The sequence below is a fragment of the Mytilus californianus genome, unplaced genomic scaffold, assembly GCF_021869535.1.
Source record: "Mytilus californianus isolate M0D057914Y unplaced genomic scaffold, xbMytCali1.0.p SCAF_23, whole genome shotgun sequence".
NCBI lineage: Eukaryota > Metazoa > Mollusca > Bivalvia > Mytilida > Mytilidae > Mytilus > Mytilus californianus.
In genome coordinates, this window is record NW_026262672.1 from 2,452,689 (window position 1) to 2,469,687 (window position 16,999).

A 16,999-nucleotide genomic window follows, 5' to 3' on the forward strand; every position below is an offset into this window, starting at 1 on the left:
CATGTCAAACCAGAATATATATGGTTTAGGGGTGGGGATCTTGACCACTTACAAGATATTAGAAATTTTTTAAATGGCATGGGATGGGGGTGACCCCTGGGGACTAACCCTGTATTTCATTTGATGTGCTTTATCATGACAAACCAGAATATATATGGTTTAGGGGTGGGGATCTCGACCATTTACAAGATATTAGAACTTTCTCAAATGACAGGGGGTCGGGATGGCCCCTGGGGACTAACCCTGTATATCATTCAAACCATCTTAGCATGACAAACCAAAATATATATGGTTTAGGGGTGGGGATCTTGACCACTAACAAGGTATTAGAACTTTCTTAAATGGCAGGGGGTGGGGGTGACCCCTGGGGACTAACCCTGTATATCATTTGATGTGCTTTATCATGACAAACCAGAATATATATGGTTTAGGGGTGGGGATCTCGACCATTTACAAGATATTAGAACTTTCTCAAATGGCAGGGGGTCGGGATGACCCCTGGGGACTAACCCTGTATATCATTCAAACCGTCTTAGCATGTCAAACCAGAATATGTATGGTTTAGGGGTGGGGATCTTGACCACTTACAAGATATTAGACCTTCTTTTAAATGGCATGGGGTGGGGTGACCCCTGGGGACTAACCCTGTATTTCATTTGATGTGCTTTATCATGACAAACCAGAATATATATGGTTTAGGGGTGTGGATCTCGACCATTTACAAGATATTAGATCTTTCTCAAATGACAGGGGGTCGGGATGACCCCTGGGGACTAACCCTGTATATCATTCAAACCATCTTAGCATGACAAACCAAAATATATATGGTTTAGGGGTGGGGATCTTGACCACTTACAAGGTATTAGAACTTTCTTAAATGGCAGGGGGTGGGGGTGACCCCTGGGGACTAACCCTGTATTTCATTTAATGGGCTTTATCATTTAGAACATTTTCAATTAAAAAGATTGTGTTTATCACAAATGGTGTTTATCACAAATGGTTTTCAATTTATAATCATTTGAAAATTTTAAAAAATAAAATCCCATAGGGTTCTATAGAAAAACCCTCTTTTCTTTTTGCCCCTCAAAGTACCCCTTTATAAACCCCATTACACAAACAAAACTCTGATTGCACCACTAGACATGTTAGTCTAACATATTGTGAAACCCTAAGTTAATCTGACAAGCGGTTTTGGAGAACGGGTGCGGACAAGTTAAAATTTAAAAGCGGCGGAAGAAGAAGAAGAATAATAATAATAATAATAAGAACTGAGCAAAAACAATAAGTCTTCCCAAACTTCGTTTGGGAGACTTAATTATAATTTTGACGATTTCATACTTAGGACTGCAATATGGAATTAATAGATAGTGTCTACCGTTGTTTTTTTAAATAGAAATTAGGTCCGAAATATTTGTATTGTTATTACGAAATTTTCTTTGATTGCGATTTATTCTACGCCCATGAGAACGGGTTTTACGTACTGTTTTAGAGACTATATCCAAAATGTTAACAGAATCTGTTCTAGATATATTACCAATTCCCATGATATTGTCGTTAAGACCGAGAGGATAGACTGTCTGTAATTTTTTAATCCAATTTATTTCAATTATTTTTCGTAATAAGCCAATTCAAACTTAATGAAATTAGGCACACGATGTGCCTAAGGAAACAGTTAGATATAATGACGTGAGTCAATTTAAGCGACAGATTTCGGAAGCGTTGATTTTAGGAAAATAATCCACGGTAAGTGAAGAAACTGACGTCATGGCAATGGTTTAAAGCTTACAAAAGCATATTAGAAATAAATTTAAACGATAATGTCGTCATCTAAAATGTTTCGTTTCTCTGTGTAATTGGTTGCAAGGAAAGATTTTGTGAACATTTTGATATGTATCCTTATTAATGTCAATATTCATTTTACTTTCAGTGTCATTATGAAACACTGAATGTAATGCATAACGATGTTTATCACGATAAGGTGACCTACGTTTCATTTTGGGGGCAAAGAGTATGAGGATTTTTTCGAAGATGGAATTTTTTATTTCACCTGTTGCTAGTCACACTTCTTTATTTCATTCGATTGATTGATTGATTGTTGGTTGCTTAACGTCCAGTGGCAAATATTTCATGCATATTCAGGACGAGAACAAGTTCACAATAAATACAATAGGTAGGTTCTGTAATAGATTAAGGGGTTAAGGTCGGAGAAATTTAGACTGCCACGGGAAATGAGGGTATATTGGATAGGGACAGAAATTTAGCCTTCCAACAGGTCACCTACGGACCCCTCAAAGAGTTGTTGCAAGGGTTCTTAACGTGCAAAGAGCGTGGCACTCTCTTTACACGAGGCATCGGATTTAACGTCCCCATTCTGACCGGACGTGGCTGCAAATTTGTACATCCCGCACAGCCAAACGGACGCCCCACTTTAGCACGGGTTTTACTGCCGGTCGGAGGAAGACCAATGGTGACCATACTTCTATTCCCCAGTCACCCTTGGGGGGCTATTTCATTCGAAAATGTATTTATAAACACAAATATATCCTGCATTTTTTTGGGGAAAATATGTATTTTCATACGGTCTTAGATTACTTATTCACAGTTCTGACCGGTTCAATACATTCATTATAAAAGTCTATTTCTCCTCGAGAAAATGAAATAGTCGTCTACTCATAATTGTAAAACACTAAAGGGAATAAAGAATCCACAACAATCCACAAATCTCCAATTTAACATGAACGATCATCTCAGTACCAGAATCTAAAACTAACGTGACGACTTTAATTTTGAAATCAATATTATTCAAGTTTTGGTAATATCCTTTTGGCGTTGATCCGTATTTATACATCCCACCATTGTGGTATTGTGCTATGATCATTTTTTTTGTGTTCTAGTCTTTAACTTTTCCTTATGTGCTTTGCCTATAGAGTGTATATATGCCATTTTGTTTTTCTTTGTTGACATAGTTGTTTGTTTTAGAGTTTTTAGTTGACATAGTTGTTTGTTTTAGAGTGTTAAAGATTATAACGCAATGTTGAGTGCTCTACCCCAATATTTGGCACTTACAATGTGTATTTGTTTTGCTTACACATTGTTGTCAGTATAACGGAATTCTATGCCACTGTCATACAAGTGAAAGGTTTAGCTTGGTATCAAGCCAGGCTTAATCCACCATTTCCTACATAAGAAAATACCTGTACCAAGTCAGAATATGACAGTCGTTTTCCATTCGTTTGGTGTGTTATAGCTTTTGATTTTGTCATTTGATAAGGGACTTTCCGTTTTGAATTTTTATTGGAGTTCTGTATTTTTGCTATCTTGTTTTTCATATTGTAATGATGTAAAATAGATTATCATCTTTTTATTTTTCAGCTGCTACTGCAGCAGATATCACTGGTGCACCAGCTATCACTGCTGCATCATCTACCACCGCTGCATCAGCTACCACTGCTGCACCTACCCCAACTACCACAACTAGTGATAATGGCAACGGGTTTTAAGATATTTTGTGTGTACCCAACATGTGTTTCTTGTACTAAAATAATTATCAATCTGTAATCTTTCATTGCATATCTGCACAAATTAAACGAGATGTGGGGAATTCCTAAAAGAGACAACATTATACGAGGTTTTGTTTGGGGTTTACAGAAGAGACAACAAATGCATATAGTGGAGGCCCAGAAATAAAGAATAAAGAAATAAGAAAAAATATAGAATACGGGTGCTGAAATATAAAGAATATATTATAGTGGACAAAACAATTTTTAAAAGAACTGCTGGCTTAAAAAATACATAAATAAAGAAATGAAGACCCCATCCAGGCTGACAAAAATAAAAACAAAAGATATCTACAGGGCTTTAAATAGACTTTAAAAATAGACATTCATCCACATAATATGTCAATCTTTAAATCTTCCCGGGTCAATACAAATTATGAATAAATTTTTCTCACTTTTTTTTTATTATTAGATGTTATCATTCAATTTTCAACTATCAACATTCGGTTTCGACATTCAATATTCGTTTTTGAACATCGAACATTTCATTTTAATATTCAGCATTTCTTTTACGACATTCAACATTCGAGCATTTAACATTAAACATTTCTTTTAAACATTCAACATTCGATTTAAATATTCAACATTCATTTTTTAGCATTCAATATTCGTATTTCAAAATTCATCGTTCGATTTTAATATTCAATATTCGATTTTGAACATTCAACATTTGATTTCAATATTCAGCATTCGCTTTTCGATAATCAACATTCGTTTTTCAACATTAAACTTTTTTTTAAAGTTCAACATTTGATTTCAATATTCAGCGTTCGTTTTTAAGCATTCAACATTCGTTTAAACAATCAACATTCGATTTCAATAGTCAACATTTGATTTCAGTATTCAACATTCGATTTGGATTTTCAGGATTTGTTCATCAACATTCAACATTCGAACTTTCAATATTCGTTTTTCAACATGCAACATTTGTTTATCAACATGGAACATTCGTTTTTCAACATTCACTTTTTTTTAATTAGATTTCCAACATTTAATTTTCAATATTCAATATTCAAATGCAGTTTCCAACAGTCGTTGTGCAACATTCAACTGTAATATTTAACAATCATATATGATGAAGACAACATCTTTTAATCAGTTTAACTGAGGTCTGGAGCTGGCATGATACGAAATTTCTAACTTCTCAGTATTCGTGATGGTGCTTCAGAAAATTTATTACAATTAACGCTGCTACATTGCATGGAAATCACTAATGGTCCATTACATTTCATGTCAGATCCACCCCATCTTATAAAAAATTGAGGAAAAATATACTCTTAAATGGCCAACATGATGTTCATAAAATGAGAGTCTGGTTTGATGGAAAAGATATTATTTGGGAGCATTTTGTTTCTGTTTATAAAAAAAGAAATAGTAAGAGCCCTAACAAAGTTGAATGAAGATTGATTGATTGATTGTTGGTTGCTTAACGTCCAGTGGCAAATATTTCATGCATATTCAGGACGAGAACAAGTTCACAATAAATACAATAGGTAGGTTCTGTAATAGATTAAGGGATTAAGGTCGGAGAAATTTAGACTGCCACGGGAAATGAGGGTATATTGGATAGGGACAGAAATTTAGCCTTGCAACAGGTCACCTACGGACCCCTCAAAGAGTTGTTGCAAGGGTTCTTAACGTGCAAAGAGCGTGGCACTCTCTTTACACGAGGCATCGGATTTAACGTCCCCATTCTGACCGGACGTGGCTGCAAATTTGTACATCCCGCACAGCCAAACGGACGCCCCACTTTAGCGAGGGTTTTACCGCCGGTCGGAGGAAGACCAATGGTGACCATATTTCTATTCCCCAGTCACCCTTGGGGGCCGTTGAATGAAGATGCAATTTACCTACACAATTTCTCGAAAATGAGTTAATCTTGCAGTACATGCGTTAAGTGAAGTAGTTACGAATGAAATGGAACACAATTAAAATGAGGCAACAAAATCTACACAAACATATTACAGAAAAAGTTGCTTATTATTTAATATTTCCAAATAGTAACAACGACCCATGTATCAAGCAGCTTGATGATATTCGAACTTATTTTTTTTAAATGGGAAAACAACCTTAAAAACAAATATATTATGCCAAGTGAAATTGATAAGCACAATATTTCTTGGCAACAATGGCAACGTGTGCACCTTACAGTATCTGGATCCGTAGATTAGGTAAAATAAACCATCAAACCATCAAAACCCATATAATACTTAAAAATCTTAGTCAAGATAGTGTTGAATCATGGTTTTCTGAGCAATATGCATGCTGTGGTAGTCGTGAACCATACGTTATGCAGTATAGTTAAAACTATACAAAACTGTGATCCATGAAAAGGACTAGCATACTCACAATACAAGTTATGGTCATGCACGGGGGGTCTCTTCCTATATGAAGGTATATACATATGTGCCGCTGGAATGGGTCCCTTTTTTGATACGTCAGATATATCAATGGGGTGCAATTTTACCGAGGAAATATATCAATAGGTAGTAATTGACCAATTGTGATATATTAAAGTACTATTTGAGCTGATAAATATATGAATGGGTTATGATTTCGCTGTGTATAGGTAGGGATTTCACAATTATTCAATATATGAATGGGGGGGGGGGGGGGGGGTTAAATCCCAACTGCATAACTGTACCCAAAATCCAATGTTGAGCCCCCGCCAGTAATAGAGGAGCTGGTGCGCATTTAGTCAATTACGATAGAAAAACCCGTATTGCAACTATTGACCAACAAGATCAGAACGGCTATGCTGACCTCAAAGATAAACCAGAGATTGATTGATTGTTTGTTGCTTAACGTCCAGTGGCAAATATTTCATGCATGTTCAGAACGAGAACAAGTTACCAATAAATACAATAGGTAGGTCCTGCAATAGAGGCCGTCCGGGATGAAGGTCGGGGAAATTTGGACAGCCACGGGAAAATGAGGGTATATTGGATAAAGACAGACATTCAGCCTTCCAACAGGCCACCTTCGGACCCCTCAAAAAGTTGTTGCAAGGGTTCTTAACGTGCAAAGAGCGTGGCACTCTCTTCACACGAGGCATCGGATTTAACGTCCCCATTTTGACCGGACGTGGCTGCAAATTTGTACATCCCGCACAGCCAAACGGACGCACCACTTTAGCGAGGGTTTTTACCGCCGATCGGAGGAAGACCAATGGTGACCATATTTCTATTCCTCAGTCACCCTTGAGGGTCATAAACCAGAGAAGAAGGTGAATTATTTCATTGGTTTGAAAACAAACATCACAAAACAACAGAAAAGTTTTGTCCGGAATTGGTGTGATCTGCAACTTTGCTACAGTTCCTAACATGATTATCAAAGACTAGAACTACACAAGGTTGTCAAAAATAAAACCAGCCATTTCCGATACAGCAAACGTTATGCAGAAATGTAGACCAAACTGCACCAATGTCATTAATGACTTTAGTATTCAAAGTAATGGTGATGAGGGGGTATGCACTCCACATCTTGCTTCCATCATTATTTTTATTAAGGTTTATGACCCCTTCTGTAGCCATGTGAATTACGAAATTTTCAAACTGCAATAGTATCAAAACAGCAAAGATGATGAATAATAGAGATGGGCAATTTTGAACATATACCAAGGAGAGACTTCGCGCAAAGCTTAATTATTTTTTGTTTCATTGCATTTAATAGAAAAAAGGGATTATATGGCAAATAAAACCAAGATTTTTGTAGAAAATCCAAAGACTTTAATAGAGATTTTTGTTGTAAAATTTTAAACATAGATTACTCACATGTTTTTCTATGATGTGCTAGCGTTTACTGTTTACAAAAAGTCACAAACAACCTTTAAATTAAAAAAAAAAACTCGTCACTAAAGTCGAGGCTCAGCGCACCCTAGAAGGTGTACTTGAATTGGTTAATATTTATATTTGTTTTAACCAATATCTAAATTTATAAACTTGTTTTGAGGAAATCATTGCTAGCACTGCATGCAATAATCCTCTATCTATCAAACATTGAATTGTCAAATATGAGAGCACATGGGGAAAGCACATGGTGGATTTTCTATAAAATTTCTATATCTTTAGCATTGAATCGACACAAGGGTACATAATCCGTAAACATTGAAGGAATACCCATTGTTTCTTCAAGTTTGTTGATGGAGTGCATGTCTCTGCAAAATTAAATGAAACATAGTAAGGATTAATTTATTGAAACACACTGTTATTCCAACAAACTATTGACAAGATTGTTACAGTGACCAACTATTTGATGTATCCATTGCCTGCTAGAAATAATTATAATTGTGTATGAACATTGTGATACAAGTTATCTTGCCAATTAACTTTCTGAGATAACTTGTAAATAAACATTGAGTTAATTTAAGTTGAATGATAGAACTCAATAGTGGGTTTAAAGTATTTAAAGGTGTTGGCATGGTTATCATGCACAGAACAACTTTTTGTACTACCAACGACAAACTAATTTTTCATTCACATGTGTGACGTTGCATGATTCTCTCTCCAATATGTCTCAACTGTTCTAAATAAGTTTGTTGATTCAGTCGTAAACTCGTTTTCAGCATGAAACAACTTAATAATCATAGATATATAGTTAGAGTCAGAAGCCATGTCACGAAATAGAAGTTTCCCTAAAATATAAGTTTCAAATAGAATAAAATGTGTCTGCCACACCAATCGTTGCAATTATGAGATTTAAATTTGTGTGAATTATAAATAGTATATATTTCAAGATTCCGAGGAATAGAACTAACTTGTTCTCGTTCTGAACCGGTTCTATGACTAAAACTATTGTATTGTTTTGAAAATTTACCTTTGTTTCACATGTACTTAAATAAATATACCCTAGTAGATCAATCTAACAACCAAACACACACAAACGTAAGAAAAACGTTTTTTTAACGTTTGTGAATATTGGAAGGAGAATACATCACGTGTCTGAAAAAGTCTATGACTACAGGTTGTTTAACAACTGTTAACATTAATTTGATCTCCACATGATCAGCCTATTTAGAACATAGTCCGGCCAGCAAATCGTTAGTTGATTTAGAAACAACTCGTATGTGTGCGATGTTCAAGTATTCAGCCACGTCCGGCCAGAGTGAGGACGTTAAATACGATGCATCATCTAGAGAGACTGCCACGCCCTGTGCGCGTTCAGAACCCTCGTAACAACTTTTTTTGTGGGTCAGTTGATTTAGAAGCAATTCGTTCAAACTTCTGAGTTTTTTTTATAAAAAGTATGTGTGGGCTGTTCAAGTACGCAGCAACGTCCGGTCATATTGAGGACTTTTAATACGATGCATCATTAAAGGAGACTGCCACGCCCTCTGCACGTACTGGAACTTTTTAAAATCTCTGGGGTATAGACATGTTAATAATTAGGTCCGAATGTTAGTGGTTGGCACGCTGTCTTTACGATAGGAACTATTGCACCAAGTCCTTGAGGAGTACATAGCTAAGCTATGGAAAGCCTCAGCTGTCATATATTAGACATTTACACAACGTTATGCTGAAGCTTTCAATGTAAAGTTAAGACAGCGTGACGATGAATTAAATCATCAAAATGCAAACTTTAAATAATAAAATGCTAAGTTGAATCTGCGTTGTGTTGACTTGCAACTGCAAGTGTTGATGTTGTGAAAGCATCGTGGTAAGCCTCGGCGTTATGATGATATGCCTATAACACGTAACGTTGAGTTGAAACTATATATTGTTAAGTTGACATTACACGATGTTAACTTGCTACTGCATAATGCTTAGACGTCTTCTTCGATTGCTAGGATAACAAATAAAACGAAGAGTTGAACTTCATGATGTTGACTTATTATAAATAAATGTAACGCTTAGATATCACAACGTTATATCATTATAATGTCACGATAGGTTTATCATACTGCATGTAGACTTTAAACTACACGATGTAAAGCTAAACTAGCATAACGTTATACCACTATAATGTCACGATAAGCTTAACATACAATATGCTCACTAGAAATTACACGACGTACAGTTGAAAGTACGTGATGTTAAGCTAAGATAGCATGATGGTATATCATTATAATGTCATGATAAGCTGACCATACAATATGCTCACCTGGAATTACACGACGTACAGTTGAAAGTACGCGATGTTAAGCTAAGACAGCACATTGCTACATCACTATAATGTAACGAAAGGCTTATCATAAATATGCTCACTCAAAACTACACAATGAACTGATGGAAGTACATGATGTTAAGCTAAGATAGCACGATGCTATATCACTTTAATGCTACGATAGATTTACCATACAATGTATTGACTTAAAACTACACGATGCACAGTTGAAAGTTTATGATGTTGAGCTAAGATAGAACGATGTTAGATCATTATAATGTTACGAAAGGCTTACCATACAATATGATCACTTAAAACCACACGACGTACAGTTGAAAGTTTATGATGTTAAGCTAAGATAGCACGATGGTTTATCATTTTAATGTCACGATGGGCTTACCATACAATATGCTCACGTGAAATTAAACGACGTACAGTTGAATGTACGTGATGTTAAGCTAAAATAGCACGATGGTATATCATTAAATGTCACGATAAGCTTACCATACAATATGCTCACTTGAAATTACACGACGTACAGTTGAAAGTACGTGATGTTAAGCTAAGATAGCACGATGGTATATCATTATAATGTCATGATAAGCTTACCATTCAATATGCTCACCTGGAATTACAAGACGTACAGTTAAAAGTGTATGGTGTTAAGTTAATCTAGCATGACATTGTCTTGTCTTTGAAAATTATTCAGCTGAAATATTAAAATGTTTTGTCATGATCCTTATTCACTTGAAAAAATACAGTTTTTGTTGGAGTGGGGCTTTATGATGGGCAGTTGTCATGACATGATGTCAACTGGTGACACCGAAATGCTTAGTGTAAATATTGAATATTCAAGTTGATAATGCAGGACAATAAGTTCAAGTACTGTTATGCAAAGCTCAAACGGCAAAATTAGCAATGAGAGCGATAATGCGTTGACTAGATCAAGTAAGACATTAAGTGAAAACGCTTTACTGCTAATACAAATTTCATTTTGCTACAGTTTCAAACTGGTGATTTTAACTTCAGTTTGCAAACTTTAGACTTAGATATCATTCACAGAAGTGTATATTTAAAATGTTTAGTTCAGAATATATGGTACTGGTTCGCTTTTACATAAACTGGACTTGGTGGTTCAAAGCGTAAAGGGAACAAAGCAATTCAGTATTACAAAATATCACACTGCTATGTTAGCAATACATGCGGTTTGCTTTAATCTACACAATTAAGAGCTACAATTTTACGTCGTTCATTCAAGAAAACATGGCACTCGACCAAATAACTATATTTTAGGCTTTAATTAAAATTGCAGTTTTTATAAATGAGCTCTGTTTACTTTAGAAATATATGTGTAACTGATTGAAACATCATTACCTAATGTCAAGAAAAACACTTCCACAGCTGTAGATAAATTTGTCATGGTCAACAAAATTGTTGGTGAGATAAAATAATTGATGCTTTTAGTCGTTTTCTTTCATATAAATGTCAAAATCGTAAATTTTATTACTTGATATGGCCTTTGTGGCGTTCATATATCGTGTTGTAATGTTATTTAAACAGTACGCCTTTAATGTTCTACTTGACTGAGTGTGTAAAGCAGCTGTTCAGTTGTAGGGGCCTTTAATACACGACGTAAAGTTAAAACGTTATGATGTTGACGTCGACCTTCAACTTTTTAGCACGTGATTTTTGTTTTGTTTTTGGCGGCATTTCATTTACGCAGGTCTACATCATGGCCGTCAGTGTAATAAAAAACGTGCTTGGGCAAATGGGACTTATAGCATTCTTTCAAAATTTTGAAAAAGAAAGAATAGACGAATATATGATAGAGAGTGTATCTGATTCCGAATTAAGCAGGCTTGGTTTGCAAACAATTGGCGATAGGCACCGATTCAGAAAACGAGTTAGGGAAAACATGTCCAACACACCTAACGCTGAAAATGGACCACCTTCCGTGGGATCATCGGCTGCCGTTTTCACGCCAACTTCGGCTATGCGAAGTAACATTTCAGAAATCAGGAATCGCCTATTCCAGCCATATGACATGCGCGGTAGGAAACGAAAAGGACAGGCACACCCTGGTCGTGGCCGAACATGGACAGCCAACTTCGTATGTTTGTCAAACGTAGATGCGTGTACTGTGCCATCTGTACAGGAGAAGGAAATTTTAAAGTGTGCTGGACTTGGTTTAAAAAAAAATAGTATTACTTTGTGATGACAACGAAGAGTCGGTTGTGCAGAAAATTATGTCGGCCGAAGAAACAGAGGATGGAGATGTTCAGGGATTTCCGAAATTAAAATTAGCTGGCGGGTTCGAATTGCTCAAGGCTTCACAAAATTGCTGAACACTTTCTGTTTTAAAATGTAATTGGTCAGTCAAAGAAATGAAAACGGTTATCAGCGCGCAAACTAGAGTGTACATACGCCCAATCCAGAACAATCTGAGTATAGTACCAGAAAAGTCTGAGTCAGGAAAAAAAATGGTTACACGGAGTGAAACATGCCAGTATTGTAAGCAAGACTTTGACGTAAGGGCACTCAGGGCTCATGTAGAGAGTTGCTCCCAATCGTCTGAGGAAACCATGTATTCGAATGCTGAAAATCCGGATAATATGGGACAAATTGTGACTTTTAATGAACCAACAGAAATTACTGTACCAACAGAAATTTCTGTAACTTACACTGATTTTCCAGATCTTGACTTTATGGATGTTATACCTGTTGAAACGATAGATCATATTCACTTGCAAAATATTGAAAACTCGGTTGGAATACAATATATAATTAAAAATTGTATCGAATATTGTAGGGAAAAAAATATTCAGGATCCTGCTGAAATAGTTAAAAAAATGCAACTTGAAATTGTGACGGGAAGACCTTTAGAAATATCCAATATATCGGAGGAGTTGACCGGCCAAACAACTTTTATAAGTGTAGACAGAGAAAATATCATTGAAACAGGATTCGAGGAAATTGAATCGTTGGGTGTCAGTGAATTAAGAAACACATTAGAAGTTTCGTTTTATGGAGAGGTAAGAGCCCTTAATTTATAATTTTAAGAAATTACTATGTCAAACCCGTTTATCCAATACCACCGCGGCTTTTACTCCTTCTCCTTTTTTTTTACTGAAACTACCAGTCCGAGAATAATCTGGCGTATGGTGGCCTTTTAAGTATTGCTGGTGTCATCTGGGATGATTGATGGGTCCGTTTTACGTCATAGCAGTTTCGGGACTATTTTCTATTGAAAAAAACTGTCTACAATTGCATACTTAGGTAGAAAGGGGGTGTCTAACTTAAAATCGAAAGAATTATTTAATTTTTTCAAAAGTATTATAAAAAGTGTGGATGACAGATCTTTTTTCAAGCTACAGGCTGTGCATAATTGCCAGTGGCAGATTTTGTATACATTATATCTAGTAAAACCAATTTTGTGTTAAAACTAAACGACAGAATTTAATATAAAATATAAGATTTAGGTTTTGGAAAATATATGAGAAAAAGTGTGGTAACGTGACTCGTATTCTTCTTACAAAACAAAATAGTTACATTTGCTACACATTCCCTTATAAAAGTAAGATTGTCTGAGTTATCTCCCCTTAATTGGCAAAGTTGGAAAAAATTGAATAATACATAAATTGTTTTGTATTTTTAGGACAGTCATAATAAAAGTTAATCACATAATTTTGTTTATTGTAATGAAAAGTCTTACAAATTAATTACATTCCTCTCAAAGTTTGCCTATTTTTTTTTAAGATCTAGGGCGTGTTTTATTTGTCTCTTCTGCACGTCTCTAGAATGTCTTCTGGTGAAGAGTAAAAAAAAAATAATCTGGACCTCTTCTGGAGATATTCTACGGAAGATCAATAAAACAAAAATTCAATTTGTCGTCGAATGTATAGCAGTTTTTTGTTATGTTGGATGACATAAATGAAGTTTACGATGATTTTATAGAAAATTAAGATACGTCCGGTAGACATGACTAAAAGTGTGCTCTGTTCGTGACATTTTTCTTTGTTCTTTCCTCTTACTCAATTTTGCTAGACAAATCTGACTTAAACCCCCCTTATTTGATTTTTAAGAATAATCTTAAAATGCACAAAAAATCGTCAATGTTCGTCTCGAATATGATCAAAAAGGACATCTTGTCTATCCAATTTTCTTAAAGTAACCAAACTGGATTATTTTTGTATAAAGCAAAGATATCGAAAAGTTCTCAAAATCATTTTTCTCTGGTGGTCCTTGAAGAAAATCTTCTGGTCCTAATTATTACTTCTATTCCAAAATTTCGATGGTCAAAACCTTCGGACCACCACTTTTCAAAAATTTTCATTGTATATGTATCAATATACAAGTATACAATGTATACCAGACATTTCCCAGACTGTTTTTTTTTTTTTGTTTTTTTTTTTTAATAAATCCGTTGGTTGTCATGTTACTGATTGATACTTCAGTCTGGGAGAACACGATTTATTTCAATACTAGTTGTTATTAGCTTTGAACAAACTTCCAGTAATTGCAAATACTCTTATTTCGGTGCTTTTTGTCTATTGTCTTAGTGTAAGTTTTTTTTTGTGTGTCTCGTACCAATCTTTTGAGTTAATCTAATTGCAATTGATTTGTGCAGGTTGTTCTTATATTGTACTGTTACACCACTGTCCCAGCTTCGGGAAGGGTTGAGCGGTCACAAAGATGTTCTTGTACTGTTACACCACTGTCCCAGGTTAGGGGGCCGGTTGGGCCGGATCCCGCTAACATGTTTAACCCCGCCACATTCTGTATGTATGTGCCTGTCCCAAGTCAGGAGCCTGTGATTTAGTAGTTGTCGTTTGTTGCTGTGTTACATATTTGTTTTTCGTTCATTTTTTTTTTTACATTAATTAGACCGTAACTTAGTTTTCTCGTTTGAATTGTTTTACATTTGTGATTTGGGGCCTTTTATGGCCGACTATGCGGTATGGGCTTTGCTTATTGTTAAAGGCCGTACGGTGACCTATATCTGTTAATTGCTGACATTGCTGTGTCATTTGGTCTCTTGTGGAGGGTTGTCTCATTGGCAATCTTCGTTTTTATATCAACCCTGCCATATTCTTTGTGTGTCTGTCCCAAGTCAGGAGCCTATTGTTTAGTAGTTGTCGTTGGTTCATGCCTCGACTCATATTTGATATTTTGTAAATTCTTTTGTTATGTAAAATTAGGCCGTTAGTTTTTTCGTTTGAATTGTTTCTCACACTTTTCACGTCGGGCCTTTTATAGACAACTTTTAATACAATATCGGGTTTTGTCATTGTTGAAGGCCTTAATTACGGTTGCCTATAATTGCTTACAACCACTTCATATTTGAACTCCGGTGGATAGTTGCCTCATTAGCAATCCTATATCTCTTCGTTTTTTTATTATATAAAATTGAGAATGGAAATGGGGAATATGTCAAAGAGACAACAACCCGACCAAAGAGCAGACAACAGCCGATTGACTTTTAAACTCGTGTTTTCCTGAACCGAGTTCTGAACATACATGACATATTTGTCACTGGGCGTTAAAAATTAGTAACAAACAATCAATCAATTTAAGCTTGTGTTAAATAAGATTAAAAACAATTTGATATTTATTCATTTATTGGGGTGGGGGACAGGAGGATTTCATATATGAATATAGTTGCCTGGTAAAAGCTGAAAAATAGGCATAATTAACGACAGATTAAAAAAATGAATAATGCCCTTTTCCCTTCCCCATCCTGCATCTAGAAGTTTAAACTGACCACCACGGAATAGCCCAACTTACAGTTGAAAGTACTGTTAACACCAATCAATCAAAATCCCTTTCCTAGAATATCAAATAGTCGTCCCTTAACTGTTATTGTCCGTGTAGTTCTTGTATTTATCCAGCTTACCGTCCTACAGGGATGTCCTACTAAGACTGTCATACCATAAAAACGTTTATAACGCAGCTCACATTCTAATATATCTGCATTCATAAATTTATTAATGTCATTTAGACTAAACGACGCCATGTTTGTTATGTGCCTCTGCTGTCTAAACTACCCATCAAAAAAGAAAAGGTGGAAGAGAGCCAGAAGATCTTCCCTATTAAAAAAAAACAGAAATGAACCTCTTCTGGCTCACTACCGAAGAACAAAAAAACACGCCCCTAGACCGATTTTGTTTTGCTATATTTTAATCTTATTGATGGGGGGGGGGGGGGGGGGGCAGTTTAAAAGACTATAAAAGTACTATTGCAATATACAAATTGATCTTATCTTGTCATATTTAACCCTTGTTATCATCAAGGCTCCGTTTGTACTCTTATATCTGTACATGATTTTTTTTTTTGTGAAAGATTGTCCAATTCAAGATATTGTTTATGATAAGCTAGGTAGCTTTTAATGAATTGAACCTAAGCCAATCTAATTAAAATATACCGACTGATAAAGATATGGGGTATAAGTCAATGAGAAAACACAAACAAAAAAATCTAGAGGATAACAAAGTACTTTCCAACTTTCTGACAGTAGTCATGGTAGTATCTAAATTTACGAATATACACAGAAACAATTAAATATATGCCACCAACACCAAATTCTTCAACCAACAACCAAACATAACAACTTACGAAATGAATGTGATATCGACAGCCTAGATTCCCGATTTGAGATACTAAGACACAAACGCGGAGTTAAACTTCTTTTTTCAAGATGTTTATAAGATATTTTCATAGTGACACCACAGATATAAAATTTCTACACTTAAGTTGATGTCGGCTGTACACAGGGAAATTTCACTCACGTGAACTGAGATTCATGTGAATCTCATGTGAAATTCACCTCAAACGAGCTTATACACGAAACTCACATGAACTGATTTCACATCAGTTTCTTGTGAAAATCACATGATTTTTTTTCACGTGATATTCACATGAATTTCAAAATAAAGTTATTCAAATAACATCTAATTTTTCAAATTTGTTTAAAATCATGAAAATTACCAAATTTGTTTTCGCAAAGTTCATGTGAAATTCGTTTGAAAAAATCATCGTCACATGAGATTCATGTGAAATTCGTATGAAAATGTTCACGCGAGTTTCATGTATGAGGGTCGTAATGAGGGTATCTTCATGACGAATGACGGTAAAAATTCTTGCCAAATGATGTTAACGGTAATTTTTGGTGCATGACGATAAAATGTACACTTTCTTTTAGACGATAAAAAAATCGACTGATTTTGACGAATCACGTTAATTTTTTTTCTCCAAAACAAAAAATAGTGGTAACGATAATTATTTGAGACCTCTGACGAATCACGGTAAGGATATTTTGACGAATCACGGTAAAATTTTAATCA

The 16,999-nt window shown here is 35.3% G+C and overlaps 1 protein-coding gene across 1 annotated transcript in view; it reads left to right on the forward strand.

The window, feature by feature from the left end:
- The first annotated feature begins 2,734 nt into the window (after positions 1–2,734).
- Positions 2,735–16,999, forward strand: part of LOC127732257 (uncharacterized) — a 31,629-nt gene continuing 17,364 nt past the window's right edge. Inside the window, exons 1-3 of the mRNA XM_052241337.1 lie at positions 2,735–2,750; positions 3,373–3,493; positions 12,469–12,691. Of these exons, the coding sequence (XP_052097297.1) occupies positions 2,735–2,750; positions 3,373–3,493; positions 12,469–12,691 (360 nt within the window). The remainder of the gene's footprint in view (positions 2,751–3,372; positions 3,494–12,468; positions 12,692–16,999) is intronic.